The 24,853-nt window shown below is 46.3% G+C and overlaps 1 protein-coding gene across 2 annotated transcripts in view; it reads right to left on the bottom strand.

Moving 5' to 3' along the window:
• Positions 1-24,853, bottom strand: part of ttyh2 (tweety family member 2) — a 162,614-nt gene that overhangs the window by 52,999 nt on the left and 84,762 nt on the right. For both annotated transcript variants that reach the window (XM_038776652.1, XM_038776653.1), the window contains one exon: positions 7,697-7,792. In XM_038776652.1, the coding sequence (XP_038632580.1) occupies positions 7,697-7,792 (96 nt within the window). The remainder of the gene's footprint in view (positions 1-7,696; positions 7,793-24,853) is intronic.

Here is a 24,853-nt window from a genome sequence, read left to right as displayed (position 1 = left end):
TTAAATTATTTGATGCTGGTTTCACCAGACATATGACTGCCTAATTTCATACGGATACATACGATACACAGCATACGCTGCACCTTCCAAGGAATAAGTGACCCCAATATTTTTCCTGCCAAAACGTAATACCTCAACATTTATGTGAACTTCATTTGCCAATTATTTGCCCATTCTGCAAGTTTATTAATGCATCCAGTAATTTGTTATCGTTCTTCTCAATATTGACTATCAAGGTCTGCCCCCCCACCCCTCATAATTTGGTGTCAGTCACAAATTTAAAAATCATGTTTTAGACTCCAAAATTTCAATCGTTGAGAAATATTATAAACAACAGTAGTCACAGCACGGATCCTGTGTGGGACACCACCTCTCACCTTGTGCCACTCTGGATAACCGTTCTTCCCTCCCACTCTCTGCTTTCCACCTGGAAACCAACCAGCATTCCATTCCAGCCCTGAATGCCGTCAACCACCCATTGTGGTCAACAAGGCTCTCAAAGGCGTCCGACCCATCTCCTGCACCTCTGCTCTCACCCCTTCCTCTCTCTCCCAGAACCAGGATGGGGTCCCCTTGTCCTCACGATTCACCCCACCAACCTCCGCATTCAAAATGTTCATTCTCTGCCAGTTCCGCCAACCCCAGCATGATGCCACCACCAAACACAATTCCCCTCACTCCCCGACAGTATTCCGCAGGGAACGTTCCCTCCGGGACACCTTTGTCCACTCCTCCATCACCCCCCAACACCTCACCCTCTTCCCAAGGCACCTTTCCATGCAATCACAAAAGCTGCAACACCCGCCCCTTTACCTCCACCCAGCTCACCATCCAAGGGCCTAACCTCTCTTTTCAAGTGAGGCAGCACTTCTTGTGCACCTCTTTCAATCTGATCTGTTGCATTTGATACTCCCAATGAGATCTACTCTGCATTGGAGAGACTAAATGTTGACCGGGTGACTGCTTTGCAGAATACGTTTGGTCTGTCTGCAAGCAGGACCCAGGCCTTCGTGTCGCTTGCCATTTTAACTCTCTGTTCAGCGCTCACGTCCATATGTCCGTCCTTGGCCTGCTGCAATGTTCCAGTGAAGCCCAGCGCAAACTGGCGGAACAGCACCTCATCTTCCGATTAGACACGTTACAGCCTTCCGGACTTCACATTGTGTTCAACAACTTCGGACTGTGAACATGCTCCACCACCTTGCACCCATTTTTATTTCTATCAATTTATTTTCATTCCTTCCACCGATCCGTTTGTCCCTCACCATTGTCTCCCTTCCCCCACCCCACCCGGACCACCTATTCCTTTTCCCAGTTGTCCATTGACACAGTGCTTAACTCTGTTCTGCCATTAACACATTCTGATCTCTTAATGTGCCCCGAGCAGCACTCTTCTTAGTTATTATCACCATCATTTACATTCCCCTTGTCATTTTGTCCATGACATCTTTGTCTATCTCCATCTATCGCTGGCCCTCTATCCAGCCCCACTGCTCCACCCCCCACCCTTCTATCCAGCCCCACACCCCCCTCCCCCTCCCCAACAGTATAAATCTCATCCTAATACCAGTTCTCTCCAGCTTTGACAAAGAGTCTCCAGACTCAGAACGACGGCTTTGTTTTCTCCACAAATGCTGTCGGACCTGCTAAGGTTGTCCAGCATTTTCTCTTGTTTCAGATTCCGGCATCTACAGTAAATTGCTTTTATTCCATTCTGCCACTTGTCCCGGCTCCTCCACATTTTCTGACCTAATTCATTAGTTAATTACATGCAAACATACAAAATAGGAGAAGTGGGCCATTCAAGTCTGCTCTGCCATTCAAAAAAGGTTATGGATGATCTGTTTGTGTTTCAATTTTCACTTTCCCATCTACATCTACTTCCACTTTAAAAATATTCAATGACCCATCCTCCATCGCCTTCTGAGGCAGGAAGTTCCAAATTCGCACAACCCTCAAGAGAAGAGATTTCGCCTCATCTCGGTCCTAAAATGAAATGAAAAACGCTTCTTGCCACAAGTAGGCTTCAAATGAAGTCACTATGAAAAGCCCCTAGTCGCCACATTCTGGCGCCTGTTCGGGGAGGCTGATATGGGAATTGAACCCGCGCTGCTGGCATTGTTCTGCTTCACAAGCCAGCTGTTTAGTCCACAGTGCTAACCCGCTCCTAATTTTAAAGCAGTGACCCCAGTTCTGAACTCACCCAGAAAAGGAAACATACTTTCCACATCCACCTCATCAATACCATTCAGGATCCTACATACTTCACTCATATCACCCCCTCACTCTTCTAAATCCCAGTGGAAAAAAAGCCCAGTCTGTCTAACCTTTCCTCATAAGGCAACCTGCTCATTCCAAGTATCAATCTTGTAAACACCCTCTGAACCGCCTCCAATGCATTTACATCCTTCCTTAAATAAGGAGACCAAAACTGCACGCAGTGTTCAAGATGCTGTCTCACCAATACCCTGTATAAGTGAAGCATAAAATCCTTACTTTTAGCTTAAATTCCTCTTGTAATAAAGGACAGTATTCCATTAGCCTTCTGAATTACTTGCTGTACCTGCATACAAACTATTATGATTCTACTAACTATGGATTAACTGTGGGTCTATTAACTTGCATGTGTACTATTATGGGTCACCTTATCAAAGGCCTTTTGAAAATACAGATAAAGTACATCCGACTGTATTACCATTGTCTACTCTATTACCTCCTCAAGCATTTCAATAAGGTCGTACAAGCAATATTCTCGTTTCTGAAATCCATACTATCTATTATGATGTTTCTATTTTCTAGATGTTCCTCTATTCACTCCTTTGGTAAGGATATTATTTTTCCTACTGTTTATGTTAAGCTAACTGGTCAATAATTCCTTGAGCATATTCGGCCCCTCTTCTTAAATAAAGGAATTACATTAGCTATTCTCCAGTCTACAACCTTTTTACATAATTATTAATATGTGTCATGATCATTTATTTGATTTTTAATTTAAATATTAGTTAACAATAAATTGTGGTTTAACATTACTGCCCATTACTTTTACCTGAAAAACAATTTAGTCATCATTGGATTTCTATGCCATGCTGGAATTGATAAATATTAATGACTAACTATGCTTTAAAAAACATGGTGAGGATTTAAAATTCCGAAAAGTCCTGAAGGGATAGAGCAAGGTAATGGGGCAGACTGGATGGCTCCACAGAAAGCTGGCATTGACCTAATGGGCCAAATTGCCTCCTTTTGTGCTGCAAATGGCTATGATTCTATGAATCATAGGGGCTGGTTTAGTACAGTAGCGTGGGTTCAATTCCCGTACCAGCCTCCCCAAACAGGCGCCGGAATGTGGCGACTAGGGGCTTTTCACAGTAACTTCATTGAAGCTTACTTGTGACAATAAGCAATTATTATTATATATACTTCTCAGGGGAGGTGGTGGCATTGTGATATTGTCACTGGACTAGTAATCCAGAGATATTGTCACTGGACTAGTAATCCAGAGACCCAGAATAATGATCTGGGGTCCCAGGTTCAAATCCCACCAAAGCAGGTGATGGAATTTAAACTCAATAAAATATGTGGAATCAAAAAGTCTAATGATGACCATTGTCGATTGTCAGAAAAACCTATCTGGTTCACTAATGCCCTTTAGGGAAGTAAATTTGCCGTCCTTACCCGGTGTGGCCTACATGTGACTCCTGACCCACAGCAACGTGGTTGACTCTTAAGTGCCCCTTCAAGGGCAATTAGGGATGGGCAATAAATGCTGGTCCAGCTTGTGGCGCTCACATCCCATGAACGAATAATTTTTTAAAAATCAATATATGTTAAAGGGTGATTTGCAACAATTGGATTTGACCTGTTCCAACTGATCTGGAACTTTTTGATCTGGAAAACTAAAATGGGACATGAGAAGAGGACAAGGGGGTGAGCAGAAAGGGGAGAGATTTTGCTTCACACAACACTCATTACAGTATAGCCAAAGCTAATTAATGCATTTGAATGATTGTACACTATTCTCTGTCAGAGAAATAATCTGCAGGGGAGTATAGGCTTGTTCCTAAGAAAACAATCACCAACAGCTGATCACCACCTTCTCAAGGGCAATTAGATATGGGCAGTAAATGGTGGCCAAGTCAGCGATGCCACATCCCATGGATAATGAAAAAAAAAATTTCAGTAGAGTGCACAATTTTAGCTAATTTCTTGCATTGCCGTTATTTCCAAATTAGGTATCAGAACTATAAACTAGACTGTAAACATTTAAATTCTCCAAAGTGATCGTGATCAGATATGCAGCATATCCAAAGCTTTCCTGTTACATCAATTATTAACTAAAACACTAGGAATTAGATTTTATAACAGCTGCAATTGGTCAGAGATTAGGATAGAAAATCAATAGCTACCATCGAGTGGAAACAATAAGCATTACGCGGAGTAAAGAGAGACTACTTTTCTGAGCCACTCCTTAGAATGAATTAAAACTTTATTTCTGGACTCACCAAATGCCAGGAATTTTGGAACCAAATACTTCCGTTTCATGCCAGGGTGGGTGTGCGGGAAGGGAGAACTAATTCACTCACTTGACACGTTTTCAGGATCTGAAGCTGCACCAATATGAACACAGCTCAGAGGATTGTAACCTGTGCCACAATTGTCACTGTCCTTTTCAATGAAGGTAAAGAGAGAAGATCAGCTTTTCCCCCAGCATAATCACCAAACAAATCAAACTGAATCTGAAATAAGAAGCTCTTTCGAAGACGACATGTGCAGAATGTAATAACCTGCCCCCCCCCACTTTTCGCTGACCATTTCCCACCATTTTCTGCTTTCATTTCAGATTCCCAGCAAACTTAGTCTCCTTGTTATTATCAAGTTGATCCTGACTAGGGACAATGTCCCAACAAAAAACAAGTCCCAATTTGCAAGGCATTACCAACTGCATAAGGCTGTTTCAAGGAAGTTACATTTACAGGAAAGCACACGTCATATTATTTCTCAGAATAACCATCACTGTCAATGTTAAAGCGAAAGATACTTGGAAAATATTTTGGGCCCATATATAGAACACTATAAGTTAATAATAACTGGTGCAGGGACTGAAATGGTGGGCGGGGTATACTGGACATGCGCTCCACATCATTTGCTCCTATTAATTTTCACCTTGGTTTTCTAGTATTTCTACAATATTTCTCTTTTCATCTCTCAGAGCAACAAGCATGAGGTCGTCATGCAAAAACTTACTATATTTATGTCATAGCATTCCATGGGTTGGGAGGTCTAGTGGTGCAGTGTGTAGTATCCCTGCTTCTGAGCCAGTGGCTCCAGGTTCAAGTCCTACCCCAGGGCCTGATGGCCATATATTCGTAAAGAGGTTGAGTGGCGACAGACTAGCAACCTGTTCCAGGAACTTCCTAGCCAAGTGAGTATGTGTGCTCTGTCTGCCTCATACCCCTGGAGGCAGTGGAAGAGACGATGATGACTCCATGGGTTCATCAGAGAAAGAAATTCCAACAAAAATTACTTAATATAGTATAACTTTTCACCTTGTCCAGTAGATTTCATTTGAAAAATATTTTTCAAGGTAACGTTTAAAAACAGTTTAGATTGCACATTTTTGGGTTGTGGCAGCGAAACCCACGCAAACCCAGGGCAGCACGGTAGCATAGTGGTTAGCATCAATGCTTCACAGCTCCAGGGTCCCAGGTTCGGTTCCCGGCTGGGTCACTGTCTGTGCGGAGTCTGCACGTCCTCCCCGTGTGTGCGTGGGTTTCCTCCGGGTGCTCCGGTTTCCTCCCACGGTCCAAAGATGTGCGGGTTAGGTGGATTGGCCATGCTAAATTGCCCGTAGTGTCCTAAAAAGTAAGGTTAAGGGGGAGTTGTTGGGTTACGGGTATAGGGTGGATACGTGAGTTTGAGTAGGGTGATCATTGCTCGGCACAACATCGAGGGCCGAAGGGCCTGTTCTGTGCTGTACTGTTCTAAATCTAAAATCCCTTTAACCCAATCCCTGCAATTGAAAGGATTGTCCTCAATCTTCACACTTTCTAAACAAAACATTTTTAATTAGCTCTCAGCGTTAATAGAGTAATTTGATAAACCTGGTGAAAACGCAGGGTTAAATGCCCATGAAACTGGCACATAGCCAGTCAATTACATGCCCCACTGCCCCAATTAAATTGGTTACTTCAGCAATCTCAAGAATTCAAACCCAATACTTTGCTGGGGTCATGCGGAGCGCTATTTTTCAAAGATGTGACATGTAAAGCATTTCAGCAAACAATTGCAGATGATTTTAATGTATTTTTCTTGTCTGTTCTCAGCTGAACAAACAAACAAACGTAAGAATTAGGAGGAGTCGGCCATTTGGCCCCTCAAGTCTGCTCTATGATTCAATAAGATCATGGCTGATCTAACTGTGGTCTCAACTCCACATTCCACCCCGAAAACCTTGTTAGTCAAAAATCTATCTAGCCCTGCCTTAAAATTATTCACTGACCCTGCCTCCACCGTTCTCTGGTGAAGCGAGTTCCATAGACTCACAACCCTCAGAAAATATTTCTTCACATCTCCATCTTAAATGGGAGGCACCTTATTTTAAAAATGGTGGCCCCACGTTTCGGTCTCTCCCACAAGGAGAAACATCCTTTTCAGCATCCACCCCATTAAGGTTATCAAGAGTTCATCACAGCCGCCTGCGGACACCCAGTAAAACTGACTGAGAGCGCAAGTGAGTGAAAAGGGAAGTGATGTGTTGGGTATGCTGGGTCTGTGAGGACTGCGTTTAACAGAGCAGCAAGAGAGACAGGCTACCAACACTTGTAGAAGTACAACTTTATTTAACTATGAGCTGTTAAACATACTTGCACTGTGGGTTGACACTATGTTAGGTTGACTGGAGACCTGAGGCTAACCTGACCAGACTATACTGCTAGCACATGGTAGATGTTCGTGTTGCTGATCACGGGCTCTGGCTGTCTCAGAGGCTGTGTCCCTAGAGAGCTGGAAAACTAGTGCCCTCTGGCTTTATAGTGGCCGTGTCCTGTCTGGTTATTGGCTGCTGTGTTGTGTGTGTATATTGGTCTTTTAGTGCGTCAGTCCGTGTCTGTCTATGCACCATCATATACTTGTGTGTATATTATGACAGGAAGCTGTCGTTTATTTTCATCTTTATAGAACATAGAACAGTACAGCACAGAACAGGCCCTTCGGCCCTCAATGTTGTGCCGAGCCATGATCACCCTACTCAAACCCACGTATCCACACTATACCCGTAACCCAACAACCCCCCCCCCCCAACCTTACTTTTTTTTTTATTAGGACACTACGGGCAATTTAGCATGGCCAATCCACCTAACCCGCACATCTTTGGACTGTGGGAGGAAACCGGAGCACCCGGAGGAAACCCACGCACACAGGGGGAGGACGTGCAGACTCCACACAGACAGTGACCCAGCCAGGAATCGAACCTGGGACCCTGGAGCTGTGAAGCATTTATGCTAACCACCATGCTACCCTGCTGCCCTGCTGCCCCACATCTTTGAAGTGGAGGCCCTGACAAAACAGCATCAGTTTGAAGCCAGGAGTATTCTTTTAAAATATAAAAGTGGCCTTTCACCAAAATGTGGTTCCTTCAAATACATTGCTCTGTAATAGATCCTGCATTCTATAATACAGTACTTAACATGGTACTCACATTGTGAGAAGCCACCTGGATCGTTTGGCCAGACCTAGGAATGCCACCAGACAAATAACCAAGTCAATAACAAGGAGCAGAAGATACGATAGCCACCTGGAATGAAAGATATGGTGAGAAAGCTAAAAAGCAAAGTTAAAATGTTTCAAATGCACCTATTACAAATGTGAGACAGCAGCGGTGTTTCAAAGTTTTAGAATTCTTTTCTTGGTGATGGCATGTTACAGGTCACTGGGAGTCCCAGTTGCTGTGGCAACACGTACTTTCACATCGATGTTGTAGGCTGGAGCCAGGGATGGTGTCGGCAAAGACTCCAGTTTCTTTCCATCACATGGCTGACCAGGAATCTCTCCTGCTCTTAACACCTGCCATTAGTGGGTGTTGGGAGTATTTCCAGGCTGATAATCAACCTGTTTGGCCAGGTTATAAATGCACCTTCCTTGACCATCGTCCCGGGGTGGGACTCGAGCCCAAAGCTTCTGGCTCAGGAGGCAGGGTCACTGAGTCACAAGACCTCCTAGACATTATTGAGGTTAAATGCTAGATACTGTTCAAGCTTTACCAGTTGATTTGATTAGGGGTGGAAAGACACTGGAAAAACTCTTTGCCATGAGCATACAGATGGTCAACTTAATCTTTAATCCAAAAGGCAAAATGTTACAGCACTCCTTCAGTACGATGTGGAAATGTTAGCCTCAATTATGTGAAGTCCTAACATGGGGTTTGAACCACAAACCTTTGCAGAGGGCTATTGTTCTGCCCACAGAGCCAAGTTGACAATGCAGTGGGATTATATTGAATTTAACACCAACAGGATAACCTGTGATTTTGGAGATTGAAGAATCATGCGCCATGGCCAAGTCACCTCACAAACAATGGTACACAGGAGTTGTAGCACCATCATTTTCACTAACCCAAAACACTGAAGTGATGACAGAAACTCTTACTTGCCCTTCTGTTCACAGAATCTCAGTTACAAATGTATCATAAAGAAATTAATAGTCACTTTCCACATTCAGGGGATATACGGAGGCAGGGATAGAGAAATTAGTCAACAGGAAATGACTAGCATGGATTCAGACACGAAAAACAGGGAGGTCAAACAGTAAAAGGGAACACACAATAAACAGAAATATACCGAGAGGGATAGATGAAGTGAAAGACCTTTGCGTGCAAGTTCACAGGTCCCCAAAAGTAGCAATACAGGTACATAAGGTTTGTGAAGGCATATGGAATGCTCTCCTTCATAGGCAGATGTAGAGGTTACATACGTAGGGATATAATGATGGAACTGTGTTAGACATTGGTGAGGCCAAAACTGGAGTATTGTGCGCAGTTCTGGTAACCAATTTATAGGATGGATGTAATTGCTCACGAGAGAGTAGAGAAGATTTACTCGAATGTCGCCAGGGCTGGAGAATCGTAGCTACGAGGAGGGATTGGAGAGGCTGGGGTCATTTTCCTTGGAACAGAGGAGGCTAAAGGGTACATGATTGAGGTATACAAAATTGTGAGGGGTAGAGATAGATTAGGCATGTGGAAGCTGTTTCACTTGGCAGAGAGTTCAAAAACAAGAGGTCATATATTCAAGATAAGTGGCAGAAAGGTTAGAGGGGACATGAGGAAAAACCTTTAAAGCTGGCCGAGTTGGTGGGGGCAGAGACCATAAACTCTTTCGAAAAGTACCTAGACCAACACCTTAAATGCTGTAGGCTGCAGGGCAATGGGTCATGTGCCGAAAGATGGGATTAGGAAAGGTACCTGGGTGTCTTTGGGTTGGCATGGACAAGATTGGCTGAATGGTCTCCTTCAGTGCTTTATCATTTCTATGGTTCTATTCAGTGGCATCACCATTGCTGAATCTCCCCATTATGGACACAGACAGCTTCAGTATCTGAAGAGCCGCGAATGGTCCTGAACATTGTGCAATCATCTTCTTGTGCTAGGGATTGGCTCCAATCAGTGGAGACCTTTCCCCCATTTCTCATTGACTTCACTTTAGCGAGGGTTGCTTGATGCCACACTTGATGCTGCTCTGATGTCAAGAGCAGTCACTCTCACCTCTCCTCTGGAGTGTATCTCCTTTTGATGATATTTGGATCAAGGCTGTAATGAGAGCAAGGGTTGCGTAATCCTGGTGGAATCCAAACTGAGCATCAGTGAGCAGGTTATTGCTGACTAAATGCTGCTTGACAGTACTGTCAATGACACTTTCCATAATTTTGCTGATGATTTAAGAGGAGACTGATGGGCAATAATTGTCCGTGTTGGAGTTCCTGCCTTTTGTGGCCAGGACATACCTGGGCAATTTTTCACATTGCTGGAGAGATTTCAGTGCTTTAATTGTGCTGGAACGGCTTGGCTCGGGGCATGACTAGTTCTGGATCTTCAGGAGGAGGCTGAGCTGGATCGTCCACTCTGGCTGAAGATGTTGGCAAATGCTTCGGCCTTAAAGGGCAACCCACCTTTGAAGATGGGCTATCTTTGGCTCCTCCTCCTCCGCCAGTCAGTTGTTTAATTGTCCACCACCATTCATTTTTTAAAAAAATTCAGAGTACACAGTTTTTCCAATTAAGGGGCAACTTAGCATGTTCAATCCACCTACCTTGCACATCTTTGGGTTGTGGGAGGCGAAACCCACGCAAACATGGGGAGAATATGCAAACTCCACATGGACAGTGACCCAGAGCCGGGATCGAAGCTGGGACCTCAGCGCCGTGAGGCAGCAGTGCTACCACTGCGCCACCGTGCTGCCCTCATCCACCACCATTCATGACTAGATGTGGCAGGACTACAGAGGTTAGTCCTGATTCACTGGTTGTGGCATCGCTTGGCTCTGTCTATTGCATGCTGCTTCCGCTGTTTGGCAAGGAGGTAATCCTGTAGCTTCACCGCGTTGGCACCTCATTTCTAGGTATGGCAGGTGCTGCTCCAGGCATTTATATAAACAGCAAACACACAAGTAAGAGCAAGAACAAACCTGCCCTTTCCCTCCTGCCATCCTGTCTGGTATTATCATAAAGAAGTTGATGAATGGCTTCCACCTCCAGGCAAACCCATCAACCAACCCTCTCAAGACGAACTTAATCTTTCCCAACCTCAGGAATTCCGCCAGGTCACTCACCTAGACCACTGCTTTCGTGGCTCCGAGTCCCTCCACCCAAGCAAAATCCGCCTCCAGGCTATCAGGGAGGCAAAGGCCAAGACCTCGGCCTCTCTTGTCCCCTGGACTACCGGGTCTTCCGGCACCCCAAATATCGCTACCTTTGGGCTCAGGACCACTTTCACCCTCAGCACCTGAGACATTACGTCCGCAAATCCCTGCCAGACCCTTCAGTTTTGGACATGCCCAGAACATGTGGACATGGTTTTCAGGGCTCCTCGCTCCGCCCACACCTAACCTCTACCCTCTCAAAAAGCCTACTCATCCTAGCCACCGTCATATGCGCCCTGTGAACTACTTTGAACTGTCTAAAGATAAGCCAGGTAGACGACGAGGACGCATTCACCCTCCTCAGGGCTTCCTCCCACATCCAGCCTCCAGCTTCCCCACCCAGCTCCTCCTCCCACTTCCGTTTGACTTCTCCTATCGGGGCTCCCTACCGGTCCATTAGCTCAGACACCTTAGCCTCACCCACTCCCTCCTCTGACAGCACCTTATCCTATAATCCAAAGGACGGCAGCCCAGGAAAGGACGCCACCTGCTTCCTCACAACATCCCGCAGCTGTAAGTATCTAAACCCATCCCCGCTGGGCAACTCGTATTCCTCCTCCAGGTCCTCTACATTTGTAAAGCTGCCCTCCACAAGCAGGTCCTCGAACTGTTCAATCCCTGCCTGTCGCCACCCCCGAAACCTCATGCCCCCCCCCCCCCGCCCCCCCCCGAAACCTCACGCCCGCCCCCCCCCCCGAAACCTCATGCCCCCCCCGAAACCTCACGCCCGCCCCCCCCCCCCCCCCCCCCCCCCCCCCCCACACACACACACCGCTCCTTGGTGCAAACCTGTGATTGTCACAGATCGGTGCTCACACCGAGGCACCTCCCAGCCTCAGATGCTCCTGCCACTGCCCCCATACCCTCAAGGCCGCCACCACCACTGGACTTGTGAAGTATCTGGCCGGCGAGAATGGCAGAGGAACCGTCAACAATGCCACTAAACACATTCTCTTATGAGGCCGCTTCCATCTGCCCCCATGATCAACTGGTGGGAGTCAAGATCAGGAATCCTACCCAGCACCCACCTCATAAACTCCCATGTCGGCCAAGTTTGGGGTATAAACTTTACCAAAACCACCGGCATCCACTCCAACTTCCCACTCATTATTACGAACCTTCCCCCCACCGAATCTGCCACAAGGTTCCCCACCTCAAACGCAACCCGCGAGTTTACCAGCACCGCCACGCCCCTCATCTTCATGTTCAACCCCAAATGAAATATCTGCCCTACCCATCCTTTCCTCAGCCTTGTCTTTAGATCTTTAGGTGCGTCTCTTGTAAAAAAAATCCACATCCGCCTTCAGATTCCTCAGGTGCGCGAACACGTGATTGGCCCATTCAGCCCTTTCACATTCCACATGACCAGCCCCTGGTTTGGGGGGGGGGGGGGGGGGAGATCCGCCCCCCTCCTCTGCCAGTGAACCATATCGCTTTTTGGCCCAGCTCCCGGCCCGTGTCACGCGACCCTCCAGACCCATCCCCAGATGCCCACCGTCGCTCCTTTTCTTTCTGCGCCACAACAGCCACACCTTTGGCAGCAGCCCACCTCCCTCCCCACACCCCCTCCCCCAAACAAAACAACCCCATCCCCTTCCACTACACCAACTACCTGGCCACCCCCCACTGCACTCCCAATAGCTAGCCCTCCCAGTGAGCTTGGCAGACCCCGTCCAAGGCCTCTGAGCCTCCTTCCTTCTCTGATTCCCCCACCTCGCTCGCACATCTCCATGTAACAAACAAAAAAAACAGAAAAAAGGTGGACTCATCCTTGATGGTCCCCAAGCAGCCATCCCACCACCAAACCCAACAAAACATGTCAAAGGAGAAAATTTCTCCAACAACCATCAAAAGAGAAGACAAGAAAATCAAACACGTCCTCACACCTCCCACAAAGTTCAGTGTCCTCCTTCTCCTGTCAGTCCATTGTCCCTCAAAAATTCCAACGCCACCTCTGGCGTTCCAAAATAATGTTCTTAGTTGTGAAAGGTCACCTAGAGGCGGGCGGGTACAAACTTCACCCTCATTTTCAAGAGGGCAGCCTTAATCCTGTTACACGCAGCCCCACTCTTTTCCAGGTCCACATCCCGGTCCTGGTACACCCACAACTTGTTCCCTTTTCAGGTGCACCTCCTCATCTGCCTCGCCCATCTCAATATCTTCTCCTCATTGAGGAATCGGTGGAGCTGCACCACCACCCTTGGCGGCTCATTCGCCTGTAGCTTCCTCATCTGCACCCTGTGCGCTCGGTCAACCTCCCCCATTAACTTCTCCAGCACCTTAGCTACATATGTGCTGGCGTCCGCTCCCTCAATGCCTTCAGGCATCCTCATGATTCGGAAAATTCTGTCTCCTGGAGCGATTCTCCAGGTCTCCCACCCTTCTCCTTAAACCGCTTTGGGTCTCCCGTATCACACCCATCTCGGCCACCAACAAGACGAGCTACTTCTTGTGCTCTTCCAGCGTCTCATCCACTTTCCAAATTGCCTGGCCCTGGGACACCAGCCTCTGTTCCACGCGGTCAATTCCCGCTTTCACCCTGGCTAGGTCCTCCTGGGCTTCCCTCCTCTGCCGGCAGAACTTCTCAGTCAAGAAGTCCACTAGTTGCTCCGCCATCTTGGCCTGTGGCGCATAAAGATTCTCCTGCTCCAACTACTTTTCTTTTGGACCCACTTCTGGTCCGTGGATCCATCCACCGGCCATACCAGTGGAGTCTCGCTTTCTCCAATCAGTCCTGCATCTTTTTTCACCAACAAAACGTCCTGCCTATGAGCGGGGAAAAGGTCTGAAAAATCCGCCTTGAGCGGGAGCTGCCAAATGTGCGACCAGTCACTCCATGGCCGCCACCAGAGGCCGCCCCCCCCCCCCCCCCAGGCATACCCTCCTGCACTCTTTATTGATCTATGATCAATTCCCAAGCTTCGTAGTAGAGTGGGGATATGCTGAGTCATGAGGTTAGAGATTGTGGTGAATACAGTTCTGTTGCTGTTGATGGCCCACAGCCTCTCATGAGTTTAGAAGGATGAGGGGGGTATCTTATTGAAACTTACAGGATACTGTGAGGCTTGGATAGAGTGGACGTGGAGGACGTTTCCACTTATATGAACAACTAGAACCAGAGGACAGCATCTCAGACTAAAGGGACGATCCTTTAAAACAGAGATGAGGGTGGTGAATCTGTGGAGCTCTTTATTGCAGAAGGCTGTGGAGGGCAAATCAGAGTGTCTTTCAGACAGAGATAGATAGGTTCTTGATTAATATGGGGATCAGGGGTTATGAGGAGAAGGCAGGAGAATGGGGATGAGAAAAATCAGCCATGATTGAGCGGCGGAGCAGACCCGAAGGGCCAAGTGGCCTAATTCTGCTCCTATGTCTTATGGGTGCCCAGTCCTGAGTTGCCAGATCTGTTGGAAATTAATCCCATTTAACACAGTGGGTATCCTCAATGTGAAGGTTTGACTGCATCTCCGCAAGGATGGTTTGGTGGTCATTCCTACCAATACTGTTATGGACAGACTCATCTAGGGCATAGATTGGAGAGTCCCCTCACAACTTGCTGCATGCTATGTCATTTAGTACTCCATCAATTGGGTCAGCAGTGGTGCTGCTGAGCCAATCTTGGTGATGTATATTGTAGCCCCCACCTGGAGTACTTTCTGTGCCCGTGACACCCTCAATGCTTCTTGCACTTGTCGTTCAATGTGGTGGATTAGTGATTCACCATTAGAGGGGGCAGGGAGAGAGAGGGGCAGGGAGAGAGAGGGTCAGGGGGCAGCACTGGGGTGGCAGTAATCAGCAGGTTTCCTTGTTGACCTGATGCCATGAGACTTGCAGAGTCTGGAGTTAAAGTTGTGAACTTCTAGGTCAACTACTTCCTGACTGTGTACCTCTGGTGGATTTGACTTGCCTGTTGGGTCAGGACATACCAGGGATGGTGATGGTTGGGACATTGTCTGTAAGGTATGATTCCATGAGTATGACTGTCGGGTTGGGGGACTAGTCTGTGGGACAGCTCTCCCAATTTTGGCCCAAACACCTAGATGCTAGTAAAGAGGACTTTTGGGGTCAACCGGACGGACTTTGCCATTGTAGTTTCCAGTGCTTAGGTAGATGCCATATGGTCTGTCTGGTTTCATTCCTTTTAGACTTGGAAGTTTGGGAGATCTGAGTGGCTTCCGTGGCCATTTCAGAAGACAGTTAAGAGACATTGCTGTGGGTCTGGATTCACATGTAGGCCAGGCGAAGGGCAACAGACTTCCTTCCCAAAAGACATTAGTGAACCAGCTATGTTTTTACAACAACTGACAATGGTTTAATGGTCACTGAGGCTAGCTTTTTAATTCTGAATAAATTCCACCATATGCCATAGAGGGATTTGAACTTGTGTCCCCATAGCTTTAGCCTGAGCCTCTGGATTACTTGTCTAGTGACGTTATCACAATGCCACCACCTCCCCACCGTATGTTTCAATTATCGTTAGGCCCCCAAGTAATTTGACAAGAGTGTGGAGGGTATGGTCAGGATCGAACATTCTTGACATGTGAATTTCTGTCTATGGATAAGATGAATACTAAGAGTTGTTGAAGTCTGAGTGGACTTCGGGGGCTTTGAGGGTTGATTGGGGGGAGGGGGGGGGTACACGGGCTTGTGGAATGGAAACTGTATTGAACATGTTGCCAATCAACATTGCTCATTTTACACTTCGGCAGAATGCAAAAATCATAAGGACGGCACGGTAGCACAATGGTGAGCACTGATGCTTCACAGCTCCAGACTCCCAGGTTCGATTCCCAGCTTGGGTGACTGTCTGTATTGAGTTTGCACTTTCTCCCCGTGTCTGCATGGGTTTCCTCCGGGTGCTCCAGTTTCCTCCCACAGTCCAAAGTTGTGCAGGTTAGGTGGATTGGCCATGCTAAATTGCCCTTAGTGTCCAAAAAGGTGGGGTTATGGGGATAGGCTGGAGAAGGGTGCTCTTTCCAAGGGCTGGTGCAGACTCGCCGGGCTCAATGGCCTCCTTCTGCACTGTAAATTCTATGATTCTCCCTTTGACCTCTTGTTACCTCTCAGCATTTGTTAAAAATATTGGAAGTAGGAACATCAGAAGTCATTGAATTTTTTTTTTTTTATAAATGTTTTTATTCAGTTTTCGTATTTTATATTGAACAAATTACAAATTGTTAGGAGAGAGAAAAAAAAAACAAACAAAAACAAACACGCAAAAATTAACACACATATTTACAGGTAAGCATCTTCGTAGTAGTAACTGCGCCCCCCCCCCCCCCCCCCCCCCCCCCCCCCCTCAACATGTTTATTTAGCTTGGTTTTGGGCCTTAGCTAGCCATCGAACCCCCGTAACGAACCTGTAGCCCCCCCCCCCCCCTCCCGCTACCTTCCCCCGACTATTCTTCCTCTTGTACATTGGCCACAAATAGGTCCCGGAACAGTTGCATGAATGGCTCCCACGTTCTGTGGAAGCCGTCGTCCGACCCTCGGATGGCAAATTTGATTTTCTCCATTTGGAGAGATTCCGAGAGGTCGGACAGCCAGTCCGCAGCTCTGGGCGGTGCTGCTGACCGCCAGCCAAACAGGATTCTACGGCGGGCGATCAGGGAGGCAAAGGCAAGGGCATCCGCCCTCCTCCCCAGGAATAGATCTGGCTGTTCTGAAACCCCGAAGACCGCCACTATCGGGCATGGCTCCACCCTCACTCCCACCACTTTGGACATTACCTCGAAGAAGGCTGTCCAGTACTCCACGAGTCTGGGGCAGGACCAGAACATGTGGGCGTGGTTGGCCGGGCCTCTTTGGCACCGTTCACATCTGTCTTCCACCTCCGGGAAGAACCTACTCATACGGGTTCTTGTTAAGTGGGCTCTATGTACCACTTTTAGTTGCGTCAGGCTGAGCCTTGCGCACGTGGAGGTGGAGTTGACCCTATGCAGTGCTTCGCTCCAGAGTCCCCACCCGATCTCCATCCCCAGGTCGTCCTCCCATTTCCTCCTTGTTGCGTCCAGTACGGTGTCGTCCCTATCTACCAGTCGGTCATACATGTCACTACAGTTCCCTTTCTCTAGGATACTTGCGTCCAGTAGGTCTTCCAGTAGTGTCTGTCGTGGCGGTTGTGGGTACGTCCTTGTCTCCTTTCGTAGGAAGTTTTTGAGCTGCAGGTACCGTAGCTCGTTCCCCCCAGCTAGCTGAAATTTCTCTGTCAGTTCGTCCAGTGTTGCGATCCTGTCGTCCGTGTACAGGTCCCTGACTGTCAGTGTCCCCCCGTCCTGCCTCCACCTTTTGAAGGTGGCGTCGGTCAGTGCTGGTTTGAACCTATGGTTGTTGTAGATGGGAGCCCTGTTCGACATTTTGGTCAGGCCAAGTTGCTGCCGCAGTTGGTTCCAGGATTGGAGGGTGGCTGTCACCACTGGGCTGCTGGAGTGTTTTTTGGGTGGGGATGGGAGTGCTGCCGTGGCGAGGGCCCGGAGGGAGGTTCCCATGCAGGAGGCCTCCTCCGCACGCACCCACTCAGCTTCTGGCTCCTGGATCCATCCCCTTACTCGCTCGGCTGTTGCTGCCCAGTGGTAGAGTTGTAGATTCGGGAGGGCTAACCCTCCCCTGGTTTTTGTTTTTTGTAAGACCTTCTTTGGGATCCTAGCATTTTTACCCCCCCATACGAACGCCATGATGAGTTTGTCCAGCGCTTTGAAAAAGGCCTTGGGGATGTAGATCGGAATGGATCTAAACAGGAAGAGGAACCTGGGCAGTACGTTCATTTTGATCGTCTGAACTCTCCCCGCGAGGGAGAGCGGGAGTGTGTTCCATCTTTGCAGGTCCTTTTTAACTTCCTCCGTCAGGCTGGTGAGGTTCCATTTGTGGATCCCTTTCCAGTCATGGGCTATTTGGATCCCCAGGTAGCGGAATTTATGTCGGGCTTGTTTGAACGGCAGCCCCTTTAGTGCTGCCCCCCCCCCCCCCCCCCCCTTGCGGGTGTAATGGGAAGATCTCACTTTTGCTCATGTTGAGTTTGTAGCCCGAGAAGGCTCCAAACTCTTTCAGGAGCGCGATGATCCCGTCCATGCTGCTTTGTGGGTCCGAGATATAGAGGAGCAGATCATCCGCATAGAGTGAGACTCTGTGCTCTCTACCTCCCCTTCGGATCCCCCTCCAATTTTTTGCTGCCCTGAGCGCGATTGCTAGCGGTTCGATTGCTAGTGCGAACAGCAGCGGGGACAGTGGGCATCCTTGTCTGGTGCCCAGAAGTCATTGAATAACGTCACCAATTGATCATAGCCCTTTGGTGTGCACAGTAGTCTGCTATCATATTGATTCTGAATGGCATGAAGATTGGAGGTCGTTATGTAAGTAAGGTAATCTGGAAGTACTCCCCCCCCCAACAAGTCTGTTCTTGTTGGTGTGTGGGAGGGGAAGGGAATAAAACAAATTTTCATTGTTGCTTATTATCAAGGAGGTGGATGTGCAGTATGCTCAGGTGGCTGGACAGCTGGCTTGTGATGCAGAGCAAGGCCAATAGCACGGGTTCAATTCCCGTACTGGCTGAGGTTATTCATGAAGGCCTCGTCATCTCAACCTTGCCCCTCGCCCAAGGTGTGGTGATCCTCTGGTTAAATTACCACCAATCAGCTCTTCCCCCACAAAAGGGGAAAACAGCCTTTGGTCATCTGGGACTATGGCAACTTTACTTACTTTAGGACGTGAAGTGAAGGGGGGACATGTTGCATTCCAATGTATCGCATTACAAGCAAGATATTCGGACTGGGTGGAATCTACTGGATGCATCGGGTAGCCAGTTTGGGGTTTGTGGGAATTGCGAGCTAACTGATGGTCACAATTATAGATTTAGAAAGCAATCAGCTATTTTGTCTAACCTGTAGCATGTACTTATTCTGAAATAATATGGGGGTGTAGACATGCGTTAAACTCTCGAGTTGAAATATTCAGCCCACATCATCGTTGATGGTGTTCACCATCCACGAGAGAAATCCATTTAATAACATTTGTCCATCCTGTTTTATCATCTACCTTTCCAACAATTTTGAAAAAATGTAGCAAGCCGAGGGTGGGGAGGCAGGACAATGGCACTGATTTTATAGCGATAATAACGACAAAACTACCAGCAAAATAACGTGATCATCCAGAAGCTGCTGTCAGTGATTCTATCGTTCGCCAGAGGGTGTGCTGTTGAGGCACCCTAAATTACAAACAATGGAAATCAATTGAACTGACAAGAACATCCATTCCTACACTGCTGGTCTCTTGTGAAAACCATTGAAACAGTTGTACCATGTTGAATGAGGTGCAACTGGGGTTAACAGCCTACTTCTTTTATAATTAATTCATGGGATGAGTTTATTGCCCATCCCGAATTGCTCTTGATAAGGTGGTGTTGAGCTGCCTTCTTGAAGTCATCACAGTGCTGTTAAAGAGGGAGTTCCAGGATTTTGATCAAGTAACAGTGAAGAAATGGCGATATATTTCCAAGTAAGGTGATGTGTGACATGATGGGGAAATTGCAGACAGTGGTGTTCCCATGAGACTGCTGCCTTTGTTCATTTAAACGGTTTAGAAGGTGCTGTGTATGGAGTTTTGGCGAGTTCTTGCAGTGCATCTTGTAGATGGCACACACTGCTGGTACTGTGCTTCAGTGGTGGAGGGAGTGAATGTTTATTACGGTGGATGGGGTGCCAATGAAACCGGTAGTTTTGTCCTGGATTGTGTTGAGCTCCAAGAGTATTGTTGGAGCTGTAATCATCCAGCTACTGGAGGGTATTCCATCACACTTCTGACTTTTGTCTTGTAGATGGTGAACACAATTTAGGGAGTCAGGAGGTGAGCTACTTAGTGTAGGATTCCCACCTGCTCTTGTAGCCACGTATTGATAAGGCTATTCCAGTTAGATTTCTGGTCAACTGTAATCCCCAGGATGTTGATTGCGCTCGACTCAGAAATGATAATGGCATTGAATGTCAATGGGCGATGGCGCAATTCTCTCTTCTTGGAGATGGTCATTGTCACTCATCAGTTTGAGACTGGATATTATGCAGGTCATGCTGCATTTGAACATGGATTGTTTCAGTAACTGAGAAGTTGTGAAAGGTGCTGAACGTAGTGCAATCAGCAAACATCCCAATTACTGACCTTATGATTAAAGGAAGGTCACTGATGAAGCCGATGAAGATGGTAAGGCTTAGGACTGTGGTACTATGTTCATAATTACCGCTAAACACCATCCCTCAGCCTGAAAAGCTAATTTTGTAATGGTCTTAAAAGTTTTTGTCTTCAATTATTTTAGGTTCTAAACTCAATCATTAATTTCACTACCTGAAAAGTTCACGTGCTTTAATCTTCCTGGTTTATTTTGTGTGAAAACTGCAATGATTGTCTGCGTACCTGTTGGTTGCCATTACTGCTGCTGCACGCCAACGTGAAGATATCACTTTTGACTCAGTACAGGATTTAAACTGCCATTGGGAAAAGGGAATCCACACCTCCAGAGATCACTAGATCCCTGCGGGCAGCTTTTTTCAAGGTCAGGAACAAATAAACATCCTTGCTATGCCCCGACCCCAAAATCTAAGCGTTTATGCCCTGTCGTGTGGGTACTCTACTCCCTTATGCCTTAGGAAGAGGTGTTCAGGTCAGATAAACTTTGGCATATTTCATATTGTGAGCTGAAAAATGTTCTATTCATTTTGTTGAAAGATAAGTTGCAGAATTTATTCTCAAAGTTTTATACAAGTTAATGCATGTTAAAAGTCCCTGCGGTAGATTTGTTGTCAAGGCTATGAAATGTTGGTGTTGGAACGGATAATCAACGAATTATTTGCAAATCAAACTTTGTTTAAACATTTTTATTCTCCGATTAAATGCTGCCACATCCTCCAAATATTGTACATCACATCACCTTCCTTGTGTTCATGTCGATTGAGTAGAAATCCAATGAATTGGCATCCTAGTTGTGGTCAAATGACTCATGCTCAGCCAACATCAGCAGTGCCAAGCACTTTTATTTTAGACGTCCTTTTAATTTTGTTCAAACCTTCATAGGGTTATTGGAGTGGAAGTAATGCTTTTTAGTCGACTTGGAACCAAGCTACAAAGAGCTGGGGGGAGGGGGGGGGAAGCTGACACCAAGATGGAATTGAAGTAAAAATACTTATCTCTTCCCCCCCATCCCCCTCAACTGTTTTATTTTCCTTCCCCCACTGCATTATTTGAAATGTACATGAACCATAGTGGGTAATTTGCGAGAGCAATTAGAGTTTGACTCCATTCAGAATTCAGTCTGATTTTTCTCTGGCTGCTTGTCAACCGCATTCAATTGCTCTCGAGCGGGTGAGCTGCAGCATTAATTTGTACCATAAAAAGAGTTGCGAAAGGTCCATTTGGGTAAATGGAGAGTGGGGCGAGTGGTTACACGAAAAGGACGATTTGGAGAAGCAAACAACACAATGAGGGTTCGATTGCTATTCATTTCTTGCTGACTGATCACAGAACAATTGAAGGCGGTTTACAACAGCCTGTGGCCAGATCATCTGATAAAGCAGGAAACAGTGGGCTGATGATGTCTGTGGGGAAAAGAAAAGCATTTGAAGAGAAGATCGGCTGAAATTATGACTTCATTTTTTTGGGCACTAGGAAGGTTTTTTTTAAATTCTTAGTAATCTTGTTGTGTTCATAGTAAAAGGCGTCTACTGTACCCAGAAACACTTTTTAGTGTTTACTTAATCACTACCATCAGATGTACAGCTGAGATAAATCAGCATTTTCCAAATAGCTAGTTTTGCAGTGTAGCTTCAGACTTTTAGCTGCAATAAATACTACAGTCTAAACAACAAACTAATGAACAAAAACAGGGGTAAAATGATCATAACAGATATTGAAGGACTGCATAGAGCCTTCCCTGTTTTTTAATTCAAAGACCACCCCTTTCCCTCCCCAATGTCTCACAGAAATGCAGATGTGGTTGTTCTACTCAGCATTATGTGGAATTTACGGATCACTGTATATGTTTCTGATGGCACAAAATTAAGTGAAATTATCTTTTTGCTCCCTGAATAATCCAGTCTGTTGTGACAGGAATGTTTTCAAATATTTTCTATTACAAACTTGAGAAGCTAGAAACTCTGAGAAAATGCACAGATTTTTAAAGTTTGGAGATTCTGAGAGAGTTGGTGATTTTCTGCTTGCGATGGGGTGCGAGTTAAACATCCTATTTGGCTTGGCAATGACTGTATCCATAAACCATGAAGTTTTGGATTTATTTCTTTCTCTAATATGTTATATCGCTGTGTAATAGTGTGTGTAACAGAAGTGGCAGATGACGTTGGAGTCGATTGTCTGCATCAGCTGATCTTGCAATCGGTCAGAAAATGCAAGGAGGGCAATCAACCAGTTGTTTTTGCGCTTCCCGTCCAGTAACATGTCATGCTTCAGCATTTTAACTGTTAAAAATTAAATTTAGAGTGCCCAATTCTTTTTTTTTTCTCCAATTAAGGGACAACTTAGCCAACCCACCTACCCTGCACATCTTCTTGGGTTGTGGGGGTGAGACTCACGCAGACACTGGGAGAATCTGCAAACTCCACACAGACAGTGACCCAGGGCCGGGATTGAACCTGGGTTCTTGGCGCCATGAGGCAGCAGTGCTAGCCACTGCACCGCCGTGCTGCCTTGCTTCAGCATTTTAAAATCCTATTTCTACAGTTTGTGGCATTGAATTCAATTTTGATCGACTACTTCAATCCACAAATTCAATGTACAAATTCAAGTACCTCCCCAGTACAAGCCGGGATCAAAGGGGAAGATGGTGTGCCTGTGTGAGAGATAGAGAGAACGAATGATACAGAGATAAGCGGGAAATTTATTTCAGCTCCCTTCTCACAGTAGCAGCTACAAGGGCCAGAGGTCTAGGGATAGTGTGTGGCATTTGTCACAAAGCTTTTTTGTACAATAAAATCTTACATGATGGAAAAAGAATGAAACAGCTATCCAATTTGTCCTTTTCCCTTGCTCTGTATATTTTTTACAGAATTTACAGTGCAGAAGGAGGCCATTCGGCCCATCGAGTCTGCACCGGCTCTTGGAAAGAGCGCCCTACCCAAGCCCATACCTCCACCCTATCCCCATAACCCCACCTAACACTAAGGGCAATTTGGACCCTAAGGGCAATTTAGCATGGCCAATCCACCTAACCTGCACATCTTTGGACTGTGGGAGGAAACCGGAGCACCCGGGGGAAACCCATGCACACACGGGGAGAACATGCAGACTCCACACAGACAGTGACCCAAGCTGGGATTCAAACCTGGGACCCTGGAGCTGTGAAGCATTTGTGCTAACCATTATGCTACCGTTTTACAAAATTATACATCCAATCATATAGTCTCAGTTTACTGTAGCATACTGTCTGAGCTTCAGCAAATGTATTCTTTTGGAACATTTACAAGATTGTCTTAAAAGTGTACACGTAGATTTACATAAGGTGACTAAAAAAGGCTGATGGGCAAGCTGAGGAAGAACTTGTGAATGCAGACGTAATGACCTGTAACTCACTGCCCAGCAGAGTGGTGGAAGCAAAATACTATTAATGGTTTCAGAAGGAGAACTGGGTGGGCATTTGAGGGAAATAAACTTCAGCGCTAATGTGATAAGAGCAGAGGAATGGGACTGACTAAATTGCTTTACAGAGAGTTGGCATGGACTCGAGGGGCTGAATGGCCACCTCTTGTTTTGGAAGGACTCCATGACTCGGTCAGGTATTGCTGTATGAAGTTGGGTCATTAATCTGTTTTGCTCCTGCATTATTTCTGTTCCTGAATAGAATATTAGTTTTAACCCAAGCGAAATGGTCTTTCAGGTGCATTCTGCCGATTCCTGACTATCAGGCACACACATTGTGTAACCAGCTGTATAGTGGATGTGGGTATCCAGTTGTTTTAGTTACAGGCAGCTAGCTGATCCACAAGCGGCAAGCTGAAAATGTCATCTATTATATCCTCTACTTAATGGACAAGATGAAACTTCAGTCCATAGGAAACAAGCACTTTTGTTCAGCACAGTTTATGAAGTGACTCGAAGAAGCCCAAATTATAATTGTGAACAGTCGATGTTTTGTTTGCAAGTTGCTTGTATTCTGCCTCGATTTAATACCATACAATACCTTGTGATGGTTCTGACATTGCTGGTTTAGTGGAGCTACTTTATGGAGCATCCTGATCATGCCTTGGTGGGCTGCTCAGCTTTTAAGCATGGCTTTTTAAAAAAAATTCACTGGGCAAGGCCGATAATGCCAAGATGCCTTTTAGCCTGCTGCATATCAGTTTTGTCTTTTCTGTCCATTTCTAATTTCTCTGGACAAAGTGTTGAAATGCCATTTTCAACAAGTGTCAAGTGGATGGATGATCCATCTCGCCTTCGTCCAGCATCACAGATGTCAGTCTTCGGCCACGTGATTTTAAAAATTAATTAATGGGATGTGGGCGTCGCTGGCTGGGCCAGCATTTATTGCCCACCCTTAATCGCTCTTAAACTGAGTCGCTTGCAAGACCATTTCAGAGGGCATTTAAGAGTCAACCACTTTACTGTAAACCTGGAGTAACATGTAGGCTAGACCAGCTACGGATGACAGATTTCCCGTCCTAAAAGGTAGTGAATCAGATGGGTTTTTATGACAATCAATGATTTGATGGTCATCATTAATAAGACTTCAAATTCCAGATTTTTTATTGCATTTAAATTTCACCATCTGCCATGGTGGGATTTGAACTCTGGTACTCTGGTCCTTGGAGAATTACCCTGCGTCTCTGGATTCATATCCAGTGACAATATCACCATGCTACCACCTCCCCATAGACACGGCTGTAGGCACTGAATATTACAAAGATAATGGGCCCCAACAATATTCCACAAATATTGAAGACTTGTGCTCCAAA

This window comes from Scyliorhinus canicula, chromosome 18 (assembly GCF_902713615.1).
Source record: "Scyliorhinus canicula chromosome 18, sScyCan1.1, whole genome shotgun sequence".
Taxonomy (NCBI): Eukaryota; Metazoa; Chordata; class Chondrichthyes; order Carcharhiniformes; family Scyliorhinidae; genus Scyliorhinus; species Scyliorhinus canicula.
This window is presented reverse-complemented; position numbering and strand designations above follow the sequence as displayed.